Source organism: Equus przewalskii, chromosome 8, assembly GCF_037783145.1.
Source record: "Equus przewalskii isolate Varuska chromosome 8, EquPr2, whole genome shotgun sequence".
NCBI lineage: Eukaryota > Metazoa > Chordata > Mammalia > Perissodactyla > Equidae > Equus > Equus przewalskii.
In genome coordinates this window covers 74867983-74894223 of record NC_091838.1, presented here as the reverse complement: position 1 = coordinate 74894223, position 26241 = coordinate 74867983, and the positions used below count along the sequence as shown (strand labels likewise).

The 26241-nt window shown below is 41.3% G+C and overlaps 1 protein-coding gene and 1 long non-coding RNA gene across 10 annotated transcripts in view; one reads left to right on the top strand and one right to left on the bottom strand.

Annotated features, from left to right (window-relative positions):
- Positions 1 to 26241, top strand: part of DNAAF11 (dynein axonemal assembly factor 11) — a 101364-nt gene that overhangs the window by 31594 nt on the left and 43529 nt on the right. For 4 of the 9 annotated variants that reach the window (XM_070632062.1, XM_070632057.1, XM_070632055.1 and 1 more), the window contains exons 5-10: positions 2276 to 2502; positions 8491 to 8679; positions 11441 to 11527; positions 16500 to 16565; positions 20257 to 20326; positions 21046 to 21145. In XM_070632062.1, coding sequence (XP_070488163.1) covers positions 2276 to 2502; positions 8491 to 8679; positions 11441 to 11527; positions 16500 to 16565; positions 20257 to 20326; positions 21046 to 21145 — 739 coding nt within the window. The remainder of the gene's footprint in view (positions 1 to 2275; positions 2503 to 8490; positions 8680 to 11440; positions 11528 to 16499; positions 16566 to 20256; positions 20327 to 21045; positions 21146 to 26241) is intronic. The other 5 variants (XM_070632058.1, XM_070632056.1, XM_070632063.1 and 2 more) reach the window with 3 other exon arrangements.
- On the bottom strand, positions 10982 to 25084 carry LOC139085287 (uncharacterized). The gene is made up of 2 exons (XR_011543530.1): positions 25009 to 25084; positions 10982 to 14893 (listed from the first exon to the last, which is right to left on the bottom strand). It is a non-coding gene; the product is annotated as an uncharacterized lncRNA (long non-coding RNA).

Genomic DNA, 26241 nt, shown 5'->3' with positions numbered 1-26241 from the left:
ATCTCAGTTTCTCTTTCTCTTCTTTGCTACAGCACGTGTGCAACTATTATCAATAAGCGTGGATACACTGCCTCTGTGTTGCAAGCATCCTGAATGAAGAAAGATCAGGAAATACTATAATGCACAACTTAAAACTTAATCTCTCAGTTCATTAGGCCTTCTAAACTCAGGTGCGATTTTGGATTGAAGGAGACGGGCCAATTTTGAAGACGACCTAAGGAAATTTGTCAAATAAATTGAGATGCAATAAGGATGCCCTTAGAACAGATGCTGGCACGCACGTGGCGCTGTCCCAAATTTGTCATCAGTTCTCAGTGTGAAGTCTTCTGCTTCCTTCCTGTCTGTATAGTGACAGGGAGTTCATTCGTCATAATCTTTTTAGAAACAATAGGTCTAAATTAAATCAATATTTACTTAACCCAGGTATAAGGAAATATATGTATATGTACTTGTATATAGTAATATGTTATATATATATATAAAGTAAATGCTTATATCCTTGCATCTCAGATATAGATAGATATAGATCGTTTCCCAATGTTCCTCAAAAATTCCAGTGAAAGAAATTCTATTTATTCAGAATTGTCCAAATTGTTTAGATCTTAACCCTAGCTTAAACTAGCTATTTTTTTTTAAAAGGCTAAGTACTTGGACCACAACTATTTTTCACCTTAAAGAATAGGCTTTATGCATTGTGTTTTATCATTATGGCCTCATCTTTGAAGGATGCTAGAAGAGACGGCTTTATGAAGCCTGTTACTATATGGACATGTTTCTACAGAAAGAATGCGTGATATTTCTCAAGATCTCCATTATGAAGCTTTACTTTAGAAATGTGTTTTAGAACTAAATATTAGGAAAAAGCTAGAAACTAGTATATTTTCTCGTTAAGGACAGCAAAAATCTTATAACTGATCCTATTTTTTATCTTGCTTTGGCCACCAGCAAGCTCAGAGTCAGTTCTCCAGCCCATCTACAGCAGCCACACGAGTCCTTATGACCAAACATACTTTATTTTTTTCCAATTATTGTTAAAATTTGATTTATAATTTAACTGATCCTGATAATTTAAAAAAATTGTATTTTACTCAATCTTTCTGTGTTTTTCCTCTTTTTCCTATTGCTATGGTAGTGAATTACCACAAACTTAGGGGCTTAAAACAAGACAAATTTATACTCTTACAGTTCTGGATGTCAGAAGTCTAAAATAAAGGTGTTTCAGAAAGACTGCCCCAAGTCAGCTGCTACAACAGGCAACAGCCTCTCTTTGAAAAATGACTCTTTGGCAAGACTGTGTTCCTTCTGCCAACAGAAGAATTTGTTTCCCTGAGTTTTTCATCTTCTAGAGAGTGCCTGCAGTTTTGAGCTCGTGGCCTCTTCCTCCATCTCCAAAGCCAGCAGCGTAGTGTCTTCCCATCTCTCCCTAACTGGGCCTGACACTTCTGCCTCCTTCTTTCCCTTGGAAGGATCCTTGTGATTACATTGGGCTCGCCCAGATCATCCAGGATAATCTCATCTTAAAATCCTTAACGTAATCACAACAGCAAATTCCCTTTTGCTGTGGAAGTTAACATTCATGGGGATTACAAGGCAGACATTCTTGGCGGGCCATCCTTCTGCCTACCACACCGTTCTGAATACTCACCTCTTTTTGTAGAACGAGGCTGCGTAAATAATAAATTGGTATCTTTAAACTGGGAGCGTTGAAACTTCAGATTTTAGGTTGGTGTTTTTATTGTAATATCTTAATTTGGGAAAATCACTGTAAAAATACTGGGGATAAACAGTGACCATAACAATTAATAGTACACTCTGTGTGTCTTGTTGTTCAGGGTAGAACATAGGCTCCTTTGTATTAGAGCTCAATTTTGTGTGATATACAAGGCCCTTTTTTGTAGAGAGCATTTGGGAAATGTCATTGTTACACTTTGGAGCTATTGAAAATAGCTTGAGGCATTGAAATTCTTTATATAATGAGCAGTTATAAAATTAATATATTTTGAAAGCTTGTCATTAATAATCAGTTTCGACAGAAGACCTACTTATTATTATTACCAGTAAAGATGCTGTGTAAACTCTATTAATTATATGAAATAAGCCCTGATTTAGATAAAAATTTCTGTTTCCCACTGATTACTTTGCTTTTGATTCCATAGCACTATGTTGCATTATTATTATTTCTAAGTTTAAAATATTCCCATCAAAGTCAACCTGGGACTGATTCAAACTGTGACTTTTGAATAAATGCACTGTGTTGGTTGCTTTTTTATTCAAGTGGTTGGACGGTAAAGAAATAGAGCGTTCAGAAAGGATTCAGGCATTGCAGAACTTTCCAGTAATCGAGCAACAAATCAGAGAGCAGGAGAAAGCTTACTGCCTGAAACGAGCCAAAGACAAGGAAGAGGCTCAGAGGAAACTGCAAGAGGATGCAGACGAAGGCAAGAAGGAGAGAAGTCAGCCAGGCTTCGATGGACGCTGGTACACAGACATCGGTGCTCCTCTGTATGTAAATTATTAGAGTGCACGTTCTAGTTGACTTTGGTTAAAAGCAGCAAACTATGTTCTCTTCCCAAAATGTTCACAGTATCGCCCCAATTCCAGACGACTGATTTGAAGAATAAATTAGGATATGAATTTGGGGGGAAGACTATGAGCATCCCATTGTTTGTAACAACTCTGTGAGGCTTTCCTCCCGTAGGAAAAAAAAATGCCCTTCCTAACAAGCAACTTTAATTTGCGTCTAAAATTATCCTCAGACAGGTCTCTCCAAAAGATGCACAGGAAAGATAAATTAACAGGTGTACTTAGATTTATAAAGTAGGAATGTTTTAGGAAAGTTAAATGCAAATCACATTTTTATAAATTGAATAATTTTGATTGCATCGTAAAATGTTCCATTTTGTGAATTATATAATGAATATATTTTTAATGTTATTAATAAGCCCCTAATTAGTCCTTTTTACAAACATGAACTTTTCATGCTGGCTTATTTTAAGGGAATTACAGCGATAGTCAGTTGATTTGGTTCCATATGGTGGAACTTTAAATATTTTGATAACAGAATCTGTTAAACGTGAGAAAATAATAATTGTATTTCAGACATATATAACCATTAAAAAACTAAATAGGCATCTATGGTTCCACCACCCAGATTTAATAAATGCCAATAGTTTGCATGTTTGCTTTGGATCTTTTTTAAAATAAGAGACAAAATATCATTGGTAGGTTATAAGTATTTCTCCCCCATCTCATTCCTCCTTTCATCCACAGTGACGTCCGCCATCTTAAAGTTAGTATGTATTTGGTATATGTTGATCCCGTCCATATTTTTAATGTATTTACTACATAGGTATGCCTCCTTAAACAAGAGTAGTTTGGTGTATATATATATATTTTTTAGCATGAATGATATCTTTCTACAGCTTCACTTTTCATTCAACGTTATGTTTTTGAGATTTATGCGTATGAAGACAGGTAGCCCTAGTTCATTCATTCTAACTGTGGGATAACCTTCCATTGGTTGAGTAAATTACAGTTTATCCCAGAGGTGATATTCAGAATATTTAACAGCTGGTGTTTCATTGGCCTGACCAATCAGAATGGGCAGCGGCTCTAACAACCTGCCTGGCCCTGCTAGTGGGTGCCAGCTCCGGGGCAGCCATCCCTCTTTGGGTGGCCATTTAGCTTATTTTCCCTCTTTTGTTTTTTCAGGCAATGTTGCACATGTCTCCTTATACAGGTAAGAAAGTTTCTCTAGGGTGTCCAGCAGTAACATTGCCACATCATCAATTATGAATATCTTTTGAACTTCATATGCATTGCCCAGTTGTTTTTTACAGTGCATTAATTCATACTCATAAATCAACAATATAGGAGAGTTCCTAATCTCTCCAATAGTAGATAATATGCTATTTCAAAACTTTGGCCAGTCAAGTTGGTTGTTAAATAGCACCTAATATTTAATTTGCATTTCTGGAATTGCTAGTGAGTTTGAATATCTTAAACGTCATCTAAGTTTATTGGATATTCAGGTTTCGGTTCAGGTCCTCTGCATATTTTACATATGTTGTAAGGTGTTTTTTCCTCATTGATTTATAGTTGTTTTTATATCCTGGATGCAAATTCTTTAGTGGTTATGTGCTTTGCAACTATCTTCTCCCTGTTTATGACTTGTCTTTAATTTTAATAAGTTCTTCTGTTTTATAGAAATCAGGAATATTAATGCAGTTAAACTTATTTTTGTCCTTTTTGGTCTTGTTTATGAAATTTTTCATTACCCCAGTGTCATGTCTGTCTCTCTGGAGTTAACCTTTGACTGCAGCGTGGGGTAGGGTGTTAATCATTTCCTGTGTGGGTAGCTAGCCATCTCTGTCCCGTACTGATCTGTGAGTCCACCTTATCAAATTCCCTCTACTCACGGGTCCATGTCCCGGCTCTCTAGACTGCTCCATGGGAGCATCTCCACGTGGTTGTAATTTCTATAGATTTATGGTAAATCTTGATATTTGGTAGAAGATATTCTCATTTTTAAAACTTGTCTTGCCTATTCTTGTTTTTTTACTCTTCTGTAAGAATTTTAGAATCTATTTTTCAAATTCCCCAAAAGGGTAACTTTGATTGGAATTGCATTTAATTTATATGTTAATTAGGGGAAAGTTGACATCATCATGACATTGATTCTTTCCTTGCTGAACTTTGGAATAGCTTTCTCTGTTTACTTAGGCTTTCTTCTGAGTCCTTCAGTAAGATTCTGTAATTTTCTCTCTAAAGGTCTTACACCATCTTTCATTAGATTTATTTCTAAGTACCTTGTAGAATGGGATTTTAAAAGTAGACTTGTAATTGGTTCTTTCTGATGTATGAAGAGACAAATGATTTCTGTATACTGATATTGTTTTAAGCAATCTTGTGGACCTTTTTTTTAAAAAAAGATGTCATAGTTAATCTGTAGATTATCCTGTGTTTTCTGTGTAGAAAAACACATTTTTTATAATCAGCACCTTCAAAAAGTTTTTCTAATCCTTCTGCCTCTGCTTCATATTTTCTTTATGGTGTCTGCTAAGGCCCCCAGTATGGGCTGGAATAGCATCAGTAAGAACGGGTATGTGTATCTTGTCCCTGACTTTAAGAAGAATGTTTCCAGTGCTTCATCGTTAAGTATATGATATACTTAATGATGTATAATTATAATGATTATAATGATGTATAATAGTTGCTGTGGCGCTTGGTAAAGTTGAGTAAGTTTCCTTGTATTCCAAGTTGGTGAAGAGCTTTTACCATGACAGATACAGGATTTTTATTAAATATTTTTTCTGCATCTATTGAGAGAGTCATGTTTTTCTGTCAACGTGTTGAATCACGTTAATAGATTTTCCAATATTAAACTATCCTTAAATTTTTAGAATAAACTCACTTTGTCCATGGTATATTTTTAATGCATTGTTGCATTCGTTTTGCTAGTATTTTATTTACAAAATGTAGATGTATGTTCATGAATGAGTTTATGCTTTAATATCCTTTTTTCATTGTATTTTTTCCTGCTGTTTTTCATCAAAGTTATAAAATGTGTTGGGGATCTTTTTCTATTCTTGGTTTATAAAAGTTTACGAAAGTTTAAAATGACCTGTTCTTTGCATTTTAGTGGAAGCATACAGGTGGGTTTCTTGCAGGTGCCTTCTTGCTTCCTCCACAGGACTGGCTGGTCCTGCAGCCATCACCCCTGTCGCTCCATTTAGCCTAGGTGAACAGAAACCTAGAAGTTCTGGAGGAGAGTCATTGGAATGTGAAGCATTGGTATAGTTGGGCAGGTATAGGAGGCTATTTCCCTTTCAGGGCTGCAAGGCTAAACTCCATAGAGATTTGGGGGCTACAGGAAGGGGAGATGAGCATCTCATCTCTTGACTGGATGGAGCCTGCTTCCAGCATGGACAATTGAAAAGGTGAGATGTGGCCTGGAGTATCTGGGAGCAGAAGGGTCAGGAAACAGAACATTAATGGAAGCAGCTTACACTGTAAGCTTTTGGCATGGCAAGAATTTGTGAATCTCCCATAGACCAAGTACATATGGTAAAAGGATTTGTGCTTGAGCTGTCTGGAAGGGATGCTGTCCAAGAGAGTGGTGGCAATGAGGCTGTGGGGTGGATTGTCAATGGCAGAAGCTGAGCAGCTGTCACAAATGGCCAGCCAGGTAGTATAGTGATCACTCAGGGACAGAGAACAATGCACTTGGTAGGCTCTTGTAGTATCTCCAAGAAGTCACAAATGTCTTCTCAAGAGAGGGGACCAACAGCCAAGTTGTAACAGCATCAGTTTCATAAAAGATGTTTGCCTCCTTCTCCCCATCTATTCTCTCAGGCCCAAATTTCTGAAGTCAGGGGGAACCTGAAGAAGCCCAGTGGGATGGGGCACAGAGAGAAAGAGTAGGTGAGCCGTGAGGAGTGGGAGCAGCCGGTGTCCCCCTCCCCATGCGCAGTGCCATCTGGGCTGGGTGAGGGGAGAAGGGCTGCAGAGGGAAGGGAAAGGCTTCGATTTGGATGTAAGTCTAAAGTTTTATTTAAACTCCATGTAGACCTTTTCATATCTAAAAGTGAGTGTGAGCTGAGAGGAGACTGTTCTTGAAAGTGACTGCAGGGCTGTGCGATCGGCTCATGAGTGGGAAGAGGGTTCCGAGAGCAGATCGAAAGGAAGTGGTTGAAGAGCAAATTTTTTTGTTGGTATCCTAATGAGCTCAGTCTGTTTCATCAACCAGCTGCATACGTTTATATGCATTTGGAGACTTACTTTATTTAGCTGATATTTCTATAGTTTTACTTAAGTACAATTTATTTTTATGGTTTTCTATTTTTTTTTTAGGTTGCAAAAGATAAAAGTGAACCAATTAGTCACTTTCCAGCAAAAACAAATTCTTCTAAATGAGAGTGAAACCAATTATTTCAGTGATGATTAGCTAGAATATTGTAGGCTATTATAGATCCCATTAATAGATTGCTTTTTCAATACCATAAAGAACTATAGCCATATGGCAAAGCATTTATTTTCAGTAATTTGCCATATTTTGCTTATTCAACTATCTAGTTGCAGTTTATAATATGTAAGTAATCTATAAATAGAATGTTATTCTATATTCTCTTTGTACTATTTATTTATTTATTGTTTTTGAGGAAGATTAGCCCTGAGCTAACATCTGCCACCAATCCTCCTCTTTTTGCTGAGGAAGACTGGCCCTGAGCTAACATCCATGCCCATCTGCCTCTACTTTATACGTGGGACGCCTACCACAGCATGGCGTGTCAAGCAGTGCCATGTCCACACCTGGGATCCGAACTGGTGAACCCCGGGCCGCCGAGAAGTGGAACGTGCGCACTTAACCGCTGCACCACCAGGCCAGCCCCCGTGTTCTAGTATTTTTGGTCCATCCTTCCAAAAAGCATTTTATTTGAAGGTCAATTAAATGAGCCTTTTGTGTCCTGTCGTCTCAGTAACAACAGCAAAGAAATCTAACATTTAATGAGTACTTATTATTTGCCGTACTTGGTACTGAGGCTTCATGTAGATTTTTTCATTTAATGTCATTTTGTAACAGAGTGTATGTTCTAGGGAGAGAGGCCATACCTCATATTTACTTGTTGAATAGTGGCATTTTCTCTCTGCTAGACTAGAACCTCCTGAAGGCAGCATCATTGTCCATCTTGGCTAGCACTGAATCTGGTGCCTGGTACACAGAAGATGCTCGTAAATATTTCTTGAATCCAAGTTGAACGAACATTGGGTATCTCATTTAATACCCATTTGATGTTGTATAGAGACATCATTTCACTCGCTGACAGTCCGCAAAACATGAATGAAAAGGGGAGCATAGCACTGTTACCATATAAAGCCACCAAATCAAAAATTATTCATAAGAAATGAAGTAGGCAAGGGACATACCATGGAAGATCTCATATGTCCCACTAGGGAATTTTGGAGATGGAGAATCATTAAAGAACCTTGAAATAATATCATCAAGTTTACCTGTTAGAAAGAACCCTCTGGGAGCAGTGTGGAGGGTGGAATTGAAGGGTGCAAGATTGGAGGTGGGGTGATTGCTAGGACTCAGTGGCCTCCGTACTTGTCTGATCATCAGAACCTCCTACAAAATATTGTAAAACACAGATTCCTGGGCCCCACCCCAAATCTACTGAGTGAATTCTCTGATGGGCGCCCGGGAATCTGTACTTTTGATAAAGCTCCCCACTGGACTCACATCGGCCAGGTCTGTGAACCCTGGAACCTGATTGTGTTGACAGATTGAGAGCCTGCTCCAGTGCTGTGGCAGTAATTTCCACCAGTGTGGCAGTGTGTCCACCTCGGACAGGCTCTCCTTCAGACACATCTTGTCATTCAAAAGTAAGAAGATAACGTAAGACAAATGTACAGGATATTTAAGGGCAGCATTCAGGCTGAAACTCAGAGATCCATTGTTGGTCTCCTCTGCTCTGTGTTCTTTCCTAGCCCATCTTCTGTCGAGAGCAAAGACCTCCAGGCACCAGAAATACAGGAAGGGGAATGCAACAGAAAGAAAGTAGAGGACGAGGAGGATGACCTGGAATTCTGGAATAAGCCCTCTCTGTTTACCCCTGAATCCAGATTGGAAACTCTTAGACATATGGAAAAACAACGGAAAGCCCAAGAAAAATTAAGGTATTCCATTTTTTCCCATCCTTGAGAGCGAGGTAACCCTCTCTTATGGAATATATTTTCATGATTGCACATTATTTTGCCCATTACCTCTGTTAAAATCTTTATTGGCCATCATGCAGACTTTGCTTTTTCTAAGTCCAGCTCTTTGAATTGTATCTGCTAACATTTATTAATATCGAACCACCTTCTTTGGAATGTCATTAGTGATGGCATTTTTAGGTAGGGTTTTGTTTGTCTGTCTTTAGCTTTTTAACGACTTTGAATGTTTGACGTAATAGTATGGCCTGTGTTAGAGATACTGGTTATTACGGTACCAAGAAAAAGGCCAATTTGTGCGATGAGTGAGTTCCTTTGCATCTTCTAATTTCCGAAATTATAATTAGAAATTAGTTTCATTGGGCATTATATTTTTTCGAATACAACTCTCTTGGATATTCACCAATATGCTTTCCCTTTTGAATTGTTTAGATATAATTTGATGATGATGTGTTAGAAGCTACAATGCTTAAGCTGTTATTTTCAGAGTAGCTTTTTCAAAAGAGGCTCTTTGTCATTCCATTTCACGTCATTGCGTAAGTCTAGTATGTCAAACGTATCACTTATGGAAATACTTATAATTCATGAGCTCAAGAATGTGATCAGTTAGCTGTGAAATACAGTAATCTGTGTGGCAATGACACGAGCGAAACACAGTTTCCCTCCCTACGATTACCAACTAAGAGCAAAAAAACTAAAAAAGTAGAAAGACTGTTAGAAATCTCTGCTGCTTTCATAAAATTTTCCTCATTAATTAGATAGGGCAGTATAAAAATGAGAATCAAATCCGGTCTAAAATACCTGTTTGTAAAGTTCGGTGATTTGCACACTGAGAGGCCACCCAGTGCTTTGAGCAGAGCACTGGAACAACATCAGGACACGTGGGTTCGAGTCATGACTCTGCTGCTTCCTCACTGTGTGATGCTGGCGGGTACCTAACTTCTCCTCATCTGTCTCCTCGTCAGTTAAACAGGGATCATCACACTTGCCTTACCCATCCCACCATATCGTTAAGAGAATTAGACAAGCCAATAAATATAATAGTGCTTTGCAGGTTCAAGAGCCCTTTGAAATGGAAATTCTGCATGTTTATATAATGTGTACTGTATTTCTGATGTATATACACATAGACACGTATATACACATATGTATACATGTAGGTATGTGAGGATATAATATATATAATATTCATTGTATTGAACCTGAAATCAGGAGAAAGTTTTTCTCTCCCTGACAGCCTAAAAAAAGTATGGCCACATTGGTTGAAAGTCCAAGTCACTCTATTCAAGTGTGCTGCAGTCCCCCCAGCCCTACGGGGTCCCCGAGATTCCAGTGTCCCGCAGTCCCCCCAACCCAGTCGGGTCCCCGAGATTCCAGTGTCCCGCAGTCCCCCAACCCGGCGGGTCCCCGAGATTCCAGTGTCCCGCAGTCCCCCCACCCTGGTGGGTCCCGAGATTCCAGTGTCCTGCAGTGCCCCCACCCCGGCGGGTCCCCGAGATTCAAGTGTGCTGCAGTCTGCCCATTATAGTGGGTCCCTGAGATGTTTGCCTCTTCTGGATGCCCCCTAATTGTCCTGGTTCATGGAGAATAACGTAGTTCATGGAAACATTAACTTAATTGGACTGGAGGGCCCAGTTTAAGATTCAGAAGAGTGTGAATAAATTTACATTTAAAAATAAAGTTAACTGACGCAAAATCTATATTAAAAGAACAATAGAAATGCAAGGCAAAGAATTGCCTGCAGTTCCATCTTCTAAATAAATTTGTCCATCTGGTCTTTCAGAGCTTGTCCATAAATGGCTATTTAAGTTTCTGTGTATTTCCAGTAACGTTTTAAATAAACAGAACTTAACGTCCTGCATTTTTCTTTCGTGTTATTCTGTGAATCTTTTCCTCTTTGCTCCATTTCTTTTCCTCCTATCCCTCCCCCTTCAAGAGAGTGATCGTTAACAAGCTGAGGTCAACCCCACCAGAACTTTCTTTATCTTTGACAGTCATATAAAGCATTTCTGCAAATGTAGGATTTGGAGTCTTTTTAAAAGCAAAAATGGGCGTGTATTTTATGTATTTGTTCTTGCTAAACACACCGTCAGCACTTTTCTATCACTTTTTAGATCAGTAGGTAAAGAGCGGACACAGTTTTTAATAGCAGCAAAATATTTCTTAGTGTGGCTGTTACCACAATTGATCCAGTCATTCCTCCACTGGTGGGCGTTCAGGACGGTTCCGAGGTTTCGCCACTACAGATAATGCCTGCTGGATGTCCTTTTATGTAGATCCTTATGTACTGGTATTTTTATTTCTATAGAATAGATTCTACTTGACATTTTAAAAATTATAATTTAACTAAAGCAGAAACTGTATACACAAATCGAGAATTGACAGTAATCTGAGTAAATCACGCATAGAATAGACTCATGTAAATATTCATGGATATTTCCTGAAAAGGAGTTCCTTTTTTCCCCCATTCAAATTATCCGGCAAATTGTCTTGGTCACATTTTTGCCTTACAGATATAGATACAACCGCACAGAAATCTGGCTTGATTGTCCATTCCCAGCATAGAATTAAAAGAGTGGACTTCATAGCAGTGAATTGTTGATGTATTCACAAATATCTGATTAATTTTTCTTAAACTGTTTCACCAAAATATTAATTACTTTTCTGTTCTCTTTATTTTTCCCTCTTCCCGTTGCCCCTGCTCCCACCCACCCCCAATCTTAAGTGACAAAAAGAAGAAAGTGAAACCAGCCAGGACCTTGATAACTGAAGACGGGAAAGCCCTGAATGTAAATGAGCCCAAGTATGTGAGGTCAGATAGAGGCTTGAAGAAGCACATTTTGTGCTATTGGTCGTTATAATTATGGTTTGCTCTGTGGGGAAGGTATCTGACTGCACTTAACAAGCTCGATGAGTCTAATAAGAATGTCATTTTGTGCATATTTGAAAGCAAAGCATCTATTATATTTTCAAGTACATAACATTATGTTTCATTTTCTTGGCATCCAGAAAATGATCTTGACATATGGAAATCTCACTTATTTATGTATCCCCTGAGACTTTGGTTGGACTATATACAATCTTATGCCTGAAGATTGCCAGTGCATGATTGTTGTGTTTATTAATATTTGAAGCTCTGCCGTGAACAAGCCGGCTGAGAATGCTGATATGTGCCCTATCCATCTACCTTATGCTCTGGAGAGATCTACAAAGCAGGCAGAAGCTAAGGAAAGAAATTCACATAAATACCTCCATGAAGTTAAAGAGAGGAAAAATATCCAAACTGGAAATCCTCAAGTATAGTAATACCTGATCTACCCTATCTGGCTGTCTTTAAAATTTGAAAATAGAAAGCAGGCAAAAGAAAGCCTTTTGCAGCCAAAATACAGACCAAAAAGGCTGTGGACTAAATCTTGTTCACTTCATTTCATTACTCAAAACCTGTTTACTTTCGTCACCTCCCTCGCTCTGCCATTACCATGGTAAAGGAACTGTCCTGAGTCATTCCCGGGCATCATTTACTTCATCTTCACAGCAGTCTCGTGTGATAGGCAACGTTTCTTTTTACAGGTCCAAAACCTGAGCTTCAAAGAGGTGAAGCGACTCGCCCAGGTTCATCTAGTTCATAGGTGGTGTGTCCGACTTGCCCGTGCCAGCCCAGTTCTAGGCATTTCCATGATCAGGTTTATAATCTCTCCCCTCCTATACACTCACAGCTTCTTCATCCAGCAGGCAGGATTGCAACCCAAGACCTGAGGCCGGGTGCTGCGGGCACAGCAGTGACTGTCCCAGGCTTCTGGCTTCATGGAGCTTAGCAATCTAGTGGGCAGACCATCCTTCTTCAGCCTACAACAGGGCTGCACGTGTCCTCTGGTAGGACCATCACTCCTCTCGCCACACTGACCACTTACCTGACCCCAAACCAATTCTGTTTAGGGGGATTCTCTGAAGAGCTGATCACCCACCACCCCCTCCTCCTACCGCCTACTTCTATCAAGGAGGTCATCTGTCATCCTCCAGAATTTTATCCTCGTGTGGCTCTGTACCCCTCCTAATCCAGCTCATTCTCTCCCCGCTCCCTGAGCCCTGTCCCTTCCATGTGCCCGCTGGAGCTTGTGCTTTGTCAACAAAACCCATAGCCTCACCTTTTCTCTCAGTGCCCCTTCTAGCTTCCTTCGCTGATGGAAACTGCTAAGGATTCTGCTTCTCCTGCTGCCTTCTTGACTCTTCCCCACCACCTACACCACGAGGAATTTCCACCTCGTAGCTGCTTTCAGACCATTTCTCCTTCCCTGAGAATCCCCAGCTCTCTGAAGCCCAGGCCATCTAGATATGCCACCTCCACTCCTTATTACGGTCAGGTCACCTACCTACCTCCTGATCGACCGCCCCTCTCAAGTCCTTGAAGATCTTAGCTCCCAGACCAGTGTCTTTCTCTCTGCCTCTCCTGCCATCATCAGGCTTGTCACCTCATCTTACGTATAGATGATACAGCAAAGCCCTGGCCTCTCCATCCCTGGACCCCCTCACCTCCAGCCATCTTCTCCTCCACCTCCAGCCCCTCTCCCAATCCACTTTCATTCTTAGATTTGCCATCGTCAGTATCTCTTCCACCTCCAGAATCTTCCCTGCAGGTGTCTCATGAGCGCTATCTCCTGTGTTCCTGGGGAACTCCCTCCACCCCAGCAGTCACAGGCCCCACTAAGACTATGGATCAGTTCAGTCCACTGTTTCTCTTACTGCCCCCACCTGTCTTGTTCTCACCTTCCATCACCCTGCTTTGGTTTTATAGTTCATCACAGAAAACATGCCTTGGCGTATACCTTCCACTCTCTTGTCCTTCTTTCCTTCCATCATCCTCACTTCACAAAACCCCAACCCTGTTTGAATAAACGTGCCTCCACTCCTGAGCTTGCCCTCATACTCGGCCAGAGGAAAACATTCAACTCTCCTTGCTGGTCCTACTGTAAATTTGTGACCACAGATCTGAGGTGCATTTCTGGCAACGTTACTGTATCTTCCTGGGCAGTTTATTCTCCCCCTCGCCTCTAGGCTACCTTCACACCATTTCCTCAGTCTTTACCTCAGCAACACCTTACACTTCTGTAGCCTTAGCTCAGAACCTTGTTTCTTATTCCACTGAGAAAACATAAGAAATTTTCTCACCCACCAACACTAATTTACCAATGTACCTGGACCTGTAGCACATACTTGCTTCTCTCCTGCTGTGGGTGAGCTTTCTATCTGGAGTCACTCTCTCTGCTGGTGTACTGATCCCACCCCTCCTGCTACAGGACTTGCCTTCTGCAATTATCCCTTCTCTGCTGTGTCCGTTCTGTCTGCTCTACCAGATCAATCACATCAGTATACAAATGTATTGTAATCTCTTCCATCTTAAAAGAAAATAAGACCAAGAAACATCCCTTTTCCCAGTTTCCTGTCTAGCTACAGCCCTGTTTCTCTGCCCCCACTTAATAGTCAAAGTCCTCAATGGAGGCGTCTGTCCTCAGTCACCAATTCCTCACTTCGCATTCCTTCTTGAAATCATTCTGCATATTCCATCATCCTGAAATTTCTTCTTCTTCTTCTTCTTCTCTTTTTTTTTTTGCTGAGGAAGATTTGCCCTGAGCTAACATCTGTTGCTAATCTTCCTCTTTTTGTATGTGAGCTGCCACCACAGCATGGCCAGTGACAGACAAATGGTGTAAGTCCACGCCCAGGAACCAAACCCGGGCTGCCAAAGTGGAGCACACCAAACTGAAGCACTAGGCCACCGCGGCTGGCCCTGAAACGTCTTTAGTCACCTCATTTTTCTCTTCTGTGTTCACAGCATTTCTGTATTCAGCCACATCATTTCATATATCAGTCCCCATCTACCTGATCTTGCAAACTTGACCACATTGATCATTACCTTCCTCCTTGAAGAAATTTCTTCCCTCTGCTTCTGACTCTTCAGCCGTCCTACCTGCACATCTTCTTATGCTTTGCTGGGTCCTTGTTGTCTTGTCTCCTGATTGCTCTGGGGCCAACTCCTCAGCTGTCTTCTCCTTTCACATTCGCTCTGTGGGAATCTCACCAAATCCCGGGGCTTTAAACACCATCTTTATGTTACTCACAACCAGACCCAGCCTCTTCCCTGAGCTGAAGACTCGTATATTCAGTTAGCTGTTTGACGTCACTGTGTGGATATAAAATAGGTATCAGAAACTTCTCATGACTGAAACAGAAGTCCTAATTTCTGTCCCCACCACCACCGTCCACCATAACGTGCTTGTCCCCTGGTGTCTTCTGTCTCAGTAGTGAGCATCCACCCACTTATTAAGACCAAAAACTGTGGCTTCATCCTTGGTTCTTTTCTCTCTCGTGTTATGAGTGAGCCCTATGAGCTCTTCCTTCAGTATTACCAGAATCCAGCCATTTCTCATTAACTCCGTCTCCACCACCTTAGAGCAAGTCAGCTCCCTCTTGCCTGGACAATTGCAGTAGCTTGTTGAGTAGTCTCTATGGTTCATGCCTCTGCCTCCTATAATCTCTTCTACCCAGAAGAATAAAGGAGAAGGAAGGGAGGAAGTGCACACACTCTTTCTCTTATGGAAAATTCCTGGAACACACCATGCAACACTGTCCTTCACAGAACTAAATCACATGACTTTATCTGGCTGCAAGGGAGGCTAGGAAATGTAGTCTTTATTCTGCATCACCATGTGCCAGTTAAAATCAGGCGTCCTATTACTATGATGCAGGGGGAGCAGATGGTGGGGAATAACCAGCAATCTCTGCCATAAAAAACCTTTCAATTAATATATGAAGGGAGAGTTAAGTTGAATGGCTGGAAAACTGGGGAATAAGCAATCAAGGCAGTGGGGATAGCACATTTAAAGCTCCTGAGATGAGATCAAGAATGCGGGGGTAATTTGAGCAACTGGAGAAGTCCCACATGGCTGGATCGTGGAAAGCAATGAGAATGCCTGCCGCAAGCAGACCTACTGCTGACAGCCAGTTCTATGGCTAATTTTACATTTTTCCAGACAATTTAGCCTGCATTCTTTAATCTTGTTGGGTTATAAGTGAAGTGCTCAAAATAAAATTGACCAAGCCATTCTGAATAGTATGGTGACATTCTGGAAGTTATGCCTAGGACTCCTCCTCAGGGTATAGCTAAAAGACTAGGGCTTTGGAATTCTGCCTCTCCACACATATGGCCTCATTCCCCACTGTGTCAACCTCTCTGAGCCTCCATTTTTTCATCTACAAAATGGAGGTGATAGATAATGAATGGGCAGTGTCTCAGCATCTTGCAGGTCGATGGAAAGGTCAACAATGAAAGGAAAAGAAAAAAGATATCAAGGAAAGAGAAGGAAGACAGGACTGTTTAAAACTTAAGGAATAGAATGCTGGATAAGGGGAGGCAAACACAACCTTTACTTCTTCGTAAATAATTCCAGTGTTTTGGTTTGCTTCTAGCAGACTCGAACAAAATGGAAAAGAAAATTTTAACTACCAGATGTCTCTGTCTCTGCACCAATGCAGATTTTCTGTGTGTAATTTACCCTAAGATCATCACTTTTAAACAATGTAAACAGCGATAATTTATGAATATAGTGTAGGTTTCTAATGAAATTTTTAAATTAACATAGAGATTTATTGTCCAGCTACCAAAATAGGTTTGTCATTGGAGATTATTATATAAGTATTATCAAATTTATTTTTGATAGTGGGATAGTTTATCTGTACAGTATTGCTAAAGACATCATCGTTTTTTCCCCAAATGGATTATTCCTTAGACTTGACTTCTCTTTGAAAGATGATGAAAAGCGTAAGCAGATCGTCCTGGACCTAGCCGTGTACAGGTGAGCATGTTTTATTATGGATATATTTAATGGCATTTCTTTCTCTTTTCCTTCTCAACTGCAATCTCTTCAGTTCTAAAGCGTGAACAGCAGCCTCTTTATTGCCAGCAGACACTTCTTCCCATGGTGCATCCCGCATCATGACGGTTTCTCCTCCACACTTCATTCCCATGGGCGGGAGTGACAGGGGTGTCCTGCCTGCCCCTCATCACCACACCCTAACTGTTGCTCTCTCCTCCCTGAATCTCCACGGCTGTGACTCACACTGTCTGCCTCTGTCACCTTCTACCCTTCCTGGCTGAAGTCACTCAGCGACGCCAGGCCAGTCTGCCTCATTCCTTGAAGATTTTACGTTCTGGCTCACAGTCCTTCAACTTGTGATGATTTCAGTATCCACTTGCAGGATCTTTCTGCTTCTCCACCCCTTTCAGACCCACTGATGCCTCAGGACTTTTGCACGTGTGCTTCCCTCTGCCTGTACCACCCTCACTCTCGGTGTCCGTGGGGCCTGTTGCCTCATGTCCTTCAGGCCTCTGTTCAGATGTCCTGGATGATAGAGGCCTCTCTGCCCCTCCCTGCCCCCGCCCCCCAGGTAACAGTACCTACTGCTGCGCAGTGCTTCCTCCCACCTCGCTCTGCTCTCTGATTTCTACCTGGCAAACTATAAATTTGCTTGCATTTTTTAAACTTTGTAGTTGAGGCAGGCACTTTATTTTGTTTGTTCCTTTCTCCTTAAATCTCCAGCACCTAAAACGGTGCCTGGCCCCTGGGAGGAGCTCAGTTAGTACAGGAATGATGAATGAATGAATGAATGAATGCATACTGCTGATGGGAGTCAACGGACATTTACATGCACGGATTATAATGAAAAGCCTTCCTCTTTTTAAGGGCTTTTTTCCCCATGCTCTGTCTTATTTAATCTCTCAATGACTCGGTGAAGTAGGAGGAGTGTTATCCTGGAGTTACCCGAGGGGCGTGAGTCTTGTCATGGTAAACACAGTAATCAGTGACGCCAGTTGAACCCTCAGGCCTAGGTCCAACTTCGTTTTTTTAATTGCGGTAAAATACACATAACTTAAAATTCACCATTTCAACCATTTCATGTGTACAACTCAGGGACACTTAGTAAATTCAGAGTGTTGTGCAACTATTACCACCATCTACTCCCCGGGAATTTTCGTCACCCCCAAAGGAAAGCTCAGACCCGTTAAATAGTCACCCCTCATTTCCGCCTTCCTGGGGCAAATGCTGATCTGCTTTCTGTCTGTAGGTTTGACTCTTCTGGATATTTTCTGGAAACGGGATTGTATGTGGCCTTTTTGTCTGGCTTCTTTCACTTAGGATGGTGTCTTCAGGGTTCCTTGATGTTGAAGCATGCAGCAGAATTTCCTTTCTTTTCATGGCCAAATAATATTCCATTTGTGGCTAGACTCCGTTTTTGTTTGTCCATTCACTGGCTGATGGGCATTTGGGTTGTTTCCCCCTTGGCTGTTGTGAATAGGGGCCGGCTCTTCGTGCGGTCCCTTCTCGTCCCCTGGGCTGCTCTCTCATGCTTCCTCTCAATTCTTCTGCCCGTGGACTGCCAGGCCACCTACCTGTAAGTAGCTTCCAGCTCTTCTCCGGCTGACTTCATGCCCTCTGTTCCTCCAGGTCCCCAAGCTGCCCTTTCCATTGGTTTTCAGTTAAACTTTCTCTGTTTCATCCTTTTAAGTCCTTTCCGTGGTTAGACCTTATTTCTAGAGTTTAATCAATGTGCACCCCTTTCTCTTGTTTAGCTCTGTTGGCTCCTTCACATTCCGTCCTCAAGTGAAAGCTTTCCTCATCCCCCCACGCTTGTACATTTTCAAGGAGTGGTGATATTTCTGCTGCCTAGGGAGTAAAACACTTCTATTCCCATGATTGTCTGAACTATTACATTAAAATTTCTTGTTATCTTCATTGGCACATGGATATGTATATGAAAGTTAGGTTCATTCGTTCATGTATGCTGCCTGCCTTTATTCCGCAGATATCTATAGAATCCCTACTATGTGCTGGGCCCTGGAGACTAACCGGCGTGTTCTGAATGCAGTCACTGCTGTCCTGTAGCTTACGGCCCAGTAGGGGAGGCAGACAATAAGCAGGCAGGCATCTAATGAGTAATTAGTTACAAAGGGGCAAGAGTGTTGTGCAGGAGAGGAACAGAGATCGGGGTAGAGAACAACGGTGTGTGGAGGCTGGTGGCTGGTGGTATAAGGGGTGGTTAGGGAAGGGCCGCAACACGGGTGCTGAAACTGAAGGATGAGAAGTAGTGAGAGCTGGCAAGGGATTGTTTTAGGCAGAGAAAAGCAGCACATGCAAAGACCCTGTAGGTAGGGGCGGATGAACTTTAGGAGGCCCTCAGCGTGGAAAAGGATATGTAATCCACGAACATGGTAGATATTAAACATGAAGTTGTAGGAAACCTTCACTCTACTTTTTGGGTTTTTTTTTTTGAAGATTGGCCCTGAGCTAACATCTGTTGCCAATCTTCCTCTTTTTTCCTTTCTCCCCAAAGCCCCAGTACATAGCTGTATATCATAGTTGTAAGTCCTCCTGGTTACACTCTGTGAGCTGCCACAGCATCTCCTCATCATCACAGCATGGCTTGATGAGCGGTGCTAGGTCTGCCACCAGGATCTGAACCAGCGAACCCCGTGCCACTGAAACGGAGTGCGCGAACTTAACCGCTACGCCACGGGGCCGGCCTCTTAACTCTACTTATTATTATTATAAAAATTTTTATTAAATAAAATATAACAATGCTTTATTAACACTAACTCGTACTAGGCACTAGGCACGTGTCTTCACAGCCATCTTAGGGGATAGGCACTGTTTGTACCCTCATTGTACAGATGAGGAAACTGAGGCTTAGCGAGGTTAAGAGACGTGGTCCCAGATGATAAAGCAGGCGGGGGTGGAATCACTCCTCACAAGGCTGTGTGGCTGACACCCGTGCCTGTAACCCCAGCGTTATCCCATCTGCCTTAATGTTCATGATTTTGGAAACATCGCTGCATTTTTGCATGTTCACAATCAATATTCAACACGTATAAACATAATTATTTGGCTAAACTTCTTATTGTAACAAGGGATGTGAAGTCTGAATCTTCCGTTTGCTTGCGAAGTGGAGGAGAATCATTGCCGCCTGATCCCGGGGTCACGGGCATAGATGGGGGCTTCGCTTGTTCAGCAGAATGTGCCTCCAAGGAGAGAGGCGAATGGTCCTTCAGGAGAGACGGGGTCAGGGCAGCTGTGGAACTGCTGCAGGGGCTGGAGAGCAGCTAAGGAAGCAGGGGCTGGTGCTTGCAGGCCCCCCGCATTCAGCCTTCCTGGATGTTCAAGGCAGTCTTAGGGGCTTAAAATAAAATATTCAGGAAAGAACGTGACAAACTGATTTTTGCAAACCTCTGGTGTTTCAGGCTGCAGATATTTTTGGGTTAGGGGCAATCAATGTTAAGTGCGCTTATGGGTCTAAAAATGAAATTGCTGATATATTGAATTTCCTTTGGTCCGGGGATCAATTTAAGACAAATTTTTTTAAGACCTGTTTAGCATGAAAATTGTCAACTTTCCTCATTTAAAATGGTCCCGTAAGTGTGACTGTGTATTTGCATTTCTTTAAACCTGATGTTTTGGAACGCGCTAAGATTTGGTGTGTTTAATTTCGAAGGTATCTGGATACGTCTTTGATCGACGTTGATGTGCGGCCAACGTACGTGCGAGTGCTCGTCAAGGGGAAGGTGAGCATCGCCCTGTGGGACTGCTACAGTTTAAAGCCAAGCCCTGGGCCAAGCCAGGTGGCTGCCGAACTTTTTAAAGTAATACTAAAACAGAAAAAGAGGAACCCAATCGGAGAGTTATTTTTTAGGCACGTGATTTTATACCGTGGGAGTGGTACTCAGCGGGAATGGTTGCAGACCATTGTATGCTTTGATAAAATGAATATTTTTAACCCTCATCTATTGTGTTAGTACTTTTCCCAAAGCTGATAAGGTGATCATATTTATGGTAGCCTATGCTTTAATTATATTTAAATAATAGGTTCATCATAAATTGTCAATATTTCGTTCATACCAACTATAATTTTATTTTTGAAATAGTGCTTTTTGCTAATTCTAAGCATTCCTATGCGATAACTTGAAGACTTTAAAATGGAAGTAAGTTGATGTTTTATCTATAAATCCTTTATCAGCCATGTTAACATAAATGGACCCATGAGTGTTTCATTGTTGGTGATTGATGACCGTTCTTTAGACTATTCATTAAAATAGGTAAAATAGTTCAGGCATATATTATTTTTTATTATATTATTATAATATATTATTTTTTTTCCTGATGAGTGTAAGCACATTTTTTAAAAATTGAATGGTAGATCTTAAATTTGTCACAAAAGTACTGTGTAAGGTAGCCCTCTCGTGTGATACGCACTCACCCTCCGTGCATCCCTGGTTGTTTTCAGCCATTTCAGCTTGTCCTTCCTGCAGAAGTCAAACCTGATAGCAGCTCTGCTAAAAGATCCCAGACCACAGGGCATTTGGTGATTTGCATGCCCAAGGTAGGTAACGTCTTTCGCATCAATTTCAAGTTGGTTTCTGAAGGAACTTGACCTGTCAGGGCTAATGATGCCTTCTGGTCAAGGTTCTTTTGGTGGAGAGAACCAGAAAATCTACTCACACCAGGTCAGGTAGAAGAACAAAAATGTGTGAGAACCAAGATCTGAGACTAGGCCGTGGTCGGTCCTGCGGTGGCTCATCCTGGCGTGGCTTCCCCAGTAGTGCTTGTCTCTGCAGCCTTCTCCTTCCTCTGCAGACCACAGCGTGGGTGGGAGTTGGGGTTCCTAAATTGCATGTTTTTTCCCAGTGGCGCAGGTCCCGTTGAGCATGTCCACCAAGTGGTGATCAGTACTCTCCATACAAATAACTTCAAGAGGAGATGTGGTAGGCCTTGAATCTTTAAAAAAAATTGAGTTCCAAATATTGACTCACTAATTTTGTGATTTGGGGCAAGTTACTAACCTTTCTAGGCCTCTGTTTCCTAATATCACTCTTAAGAGAGATAATGCACATAAAATTCATGTTATAGTGAGCACTCAATAAATATTGCTGGTATTATTTTTCATATTATTTTTATGATATGGACCAGATATCATTTTAACTAAACTCCTTTTGTCTCTTTGCGTGGGGGGTGGTATATACGTATTTTTGATATGGCACGGGGTCAGTTTGATTCAGTTCAGTTCAGCAAGCATTTGTTGAGTGCCTACACAGTACCAGTTGCTGACTAAACAAGAGTAAGAAACTTCAGGTCATTAATGAGCTCAAAACTAGTAGAAGAGACAAGACTATAAGCAAATAATTGCACTCTAGTCTGACAAAGCCAATACGGAATTATGTACTAGAAATAGCGAAGTGACTGACTCCAACCAGCGAGGAGGAAATGTGGGACCATGATCCTGCAGCGTGAGTAGAGTGGAGAAGAGGAATGCTGTGTGGCAGGGAGGCAGGAAGTGAGAGGCACAGTCTGTGAGTGGAAAGTGGTTCTTTGTGGCTGCAGCAGAGGACAAATGTGAGGATGTGGAGGAACAGGAAGCTGGACAGTACACAGGAGAAAGTTCGTGGATGACCTTAGACAGAAACACCACTCTTGATGCAATGTGGTATTGGGGATGTATCAGGGATACCAGAGAGGCAGCTAGCAGATATATCAAGGTGGAAAAATGGTAAAGGTATGAATTATAATTGCATTCTTTACTGTTTAATGAGTGCATACTAGAAGCCAGGGATGGTTCCAGCTACCGAATGAACCAAGATCTCTCATGATCCTTATAGTTAGAGAGGGGAAGACAGACCATGCACAATTAAACAACCAGACAAGGGTATTTCAGATAGAGATAAGCGCTGTGATGAAAATCAAGTGGGTGATGTGACTGAGCGGGGCAACTGAGGGCAAGTGGAAGGCCGCTTTAGATCAAACGGCCAGGAAAGGTCCCTAGGAGAAGGTATCATTTAAAGTGAGACCAGTGATCTAGGTGTGCAAAGATGGTGTGCAAAAAGAGCATGCTGAGAAGAAAGAACAGCAAATGCAAAGGTGGGAGTGATGCTACTGTGTTCCAGGGACAGAAGAAAACACCAGAGTATCTAGAATGTAGTGAGAGGAGGACAGTAGAAGAAGAAGATGCCAAAACATAGGCAGAAGCCAGCTCGTACAGAGCCTTCAGGGCCACAACAAGGAACCTGAATATTTTTCCAGGTGGTCTGAAAAGCCACTGGTGGGTTTTAAGCAGAAGAATAAAATGATCTGATTTATACTTTTAAAAGATCACTCTGGCTTCTGTATGGAGAGAGAATTGACAGGTGGAAAGAAGCAGGGAAAACAGGGAGAGAGCTGGATAAAGTGGTTCGGTTGGGAGATGACACTGGCGTGGACAAGGGTGAAGTGGGAAATGGTGACAAGGAACTGAATTCCAGATATATTTGGATGGGAGTGCCAGCAAGATGTAGGTTGTAAGGGTGAGAGGTAGGTCAAGGATGATCCCTAATCTTTGACATACTAATGGGTAGATGGTGCTGCCATTTTCTGGGGCAGGGAAGACAGTGGGAGGAGCAGGTCTGCAGGAGGAAACCATAGGTTCTTTTAGTCATTTTAAATTATAGGTGCCTTGAAGCATTCAGTTCAGCATATCAGGTGGGCATTTAGGTATATAAGCCTTGAGGTTAGAGGAGAGAATGGGCTGGAGATATGAAACTGGAAATTATCAGCAGGTAGATGATAGTTAAAGCTATGAGACTGGAAAAGATCACATCAGGAGAGAGTTTAGATGGAGGAGAGAAGAGGGCCCATGTTTGAGCTGTGGGGATATTCCATCATTTTGAGGTTGAGTAGAGTAGGAGCCAGAACAGGAGATTATGAATGAACAGGCAACGAGTCAGGAGGAAATATAGAAGTGTGTGGTATCAGAGAAGCCTAGAGAATAAACTATTTCCAGAAGAGAAAAGGTTGAGTATGATTAGGATACAAAAGTGGACATTGGATTTGACAAAATGGAAGCCATTGACAGACTTGAGAAAGTCTTTTCAGTGGGGCAGTGAAATTGCAAATCTGTCAGAAAGGGTGGATGAGAGAATTGGAGATATGGAAAGGGAGGCAGGAATTTCAGTCAACTGTTTTGAGAAATTTTGCTGTGACTAGGAACAGAGAAATGGACCAGTGGCTTGAGCGGGTAGAGGAATCAAGGGTTTTTGAGGCCAGAGATGATGATAAAGCTAGAAGAAACATCAAAGAAATAGAATAAAAGACTCATTGAATGTTGAGTGGGGAGAGGAAGATGAAAGTATAGGCTGCACCTCCCCGGTGGATTCAAATTGTAGTGTTTATAACTTCTAAAGACTGGTAATGTTGCCTCTGCTGACTTCCAGACTCCTCAACTTTGATCTCAGAGCTGAATATCTAAGAATATCTAAGATGAAGTTGTTTGGGGAGCCTGAACAGGCTTAACGTGGATGGATGACAACCCTGTAAGAACTTAAGAAAGCTAAACTTAAAAAGATTAATTGATCTGTATGAGGTATCTGGATTCCTCGTTATAGGCTATATTAAAGAGTTAGGATGTTTCCTGCCGTAAGCCGCAGAAACCCGAAACAAAACTGGCTTTACCCATCAAGAAGTGTTTCATCCCTTGTGACAAGATATGAGAAGGTAGGGAGGGCTCAGGCAGGGAGGGTCATACCCTTTCTGATGGGTTAGCTCTGTCCTCGGACTGGCTTCCTTCCCATGAGGAGCGCCAGCAGCAATGGGACGATGTGCCTCCTTGTTCATACCTTGCGTGAGATAGAAAGACAGAGGACCAGAGAAAGAGACACAGAGAGGACCTCTCCCATCACCATACAGTAAAATTTCCCCTGGACTGATAGGCCAATTTAGCTGAAAAGCCCAGCAAGTCTTGATTAACTCAACCAATCTCTGGCCAAAAGGATAGTAGTACTTTCTTTGGTTTCTATTACTTTATGTTTGGTTACTATCATCTCATGCTGTGAGCTAGAGGTGGGGTCAGCTTTGCCCAAGTCACTCAGGTTTCAAAGGGGAAGAGTAGATAAGCCGGTCAAAACCAGGTTCTGCTTGTGAGGAAGAAGAATGGGGGCAGGAGTGTCTGTCATAGAGAGTACAAACTTGATTAACCAATAATGTTTCTATAATGGTTTAATAATTCTTCATTTGCCCATAGCCAGCAGCAGATTGATTATGGGTAATCAATTAGATATTTGTGCTCTGTGGCAGTGCAGCAGCAAATACAATTTGTCGTCAAGCAAGAAAATAAACACAACTGTAAGAATGGCGTTGTCCTTGGTGACTACAGCAAATTAAGGAAATGATTCTATGCTAATTAACGTATCCTATAGGGAAATCTAAGAGATAATTTAATTACCTCGGTAGTCGGATGTGGACGTTTGTAGGACACTGTGATCAGCAGCCATTTTGTTTTTGAAACTTCCATTCTAACTGAAAACCCGGAGATTAAATGGTGGTTGCTGTTTCCTAAAGGGAGGCCAAGCCGTGATGTGTGTACCTTTTGCAGAGTGCCAGCCACTTGATGAGAAAGCCTCTATGAAGCTTTTAAATAAGTACAGCATTCTGTTTCCACTATCCGTTTTGTTTTTGTATCTGTCTAATTTTTATGTTAAATACACATGAAAAATATAAAAAATGGCTTATCAAAGAAAAATTGTTATAGAAGTGCTTGGTTGAAGATGAGAGAATTTTCATAGAAGGACTCAGAATGGTTCTGGTTTCTTCTCAATAATAAACTATGAGTAACTTTTTTTTGAGGCAGGTATTTTTAAAGATATGTTATCTCTATCATTATTCTTTTAAAGTTATTATCCAATTATTAATTATTCACTTATTTCCTTTTACCATTCCTTTTATCCGCCTCTATAATTATTCCTTTTAAAAGGTAAATAGTCAGTAAAAACAACCTTTGGAGGATCATGTCTTGACCCAAATGAGTTGTTTTTCATTCATGAGTTGGGTGTTTGCAAGGAGTATAAAGTTCAAAGAATAAAAACTTTTTTGTAAAACTCATCCAAAATTAAAAAAACAAACTCTGACTTCACTTATGCTTACTGTTAAAAATACGTATTCCTGAAAATTAACAGCTTCACAATTCCTAGTGGCTGAAACCTGTGAAGTACTCAAGTTCAACCACTGAGCTATTCTAGGTGTCAAGGCTTCTCACTTCCTGTGGAATTGTCTGTCTGTCTGTCTGTCCTGCGGTTACAGTTACTGAAGCGTCGTCTTAGACTTTTACAGCATATCGTAAAAATCAGGTAGACACTTAATGATTCATTCACAAAATGGTGTTGTCAATATTTGACATATTGATAACTTAGTACTTCCAGAAATATCGAATGTAGCCCTTAGTGGTTTATAATGTCTGGGTACTCTAAATTACTGAAAACAAGGTCAGATTTGATGTTTAGTTGCTCCTTCTTTATGACAGAATTTGTAAAGAATACTGTGAAGAGCTGGCCTATTTGATTGTGTCTGTGCTGCAATGATTATAATTGTGTTTATTTGTAGAAATTCAATAGTGAACTTTGTATACATTTTCCAAGGATGCAAAATTTGGAATTGAATCCAGAAAATGCTAAGATATTTT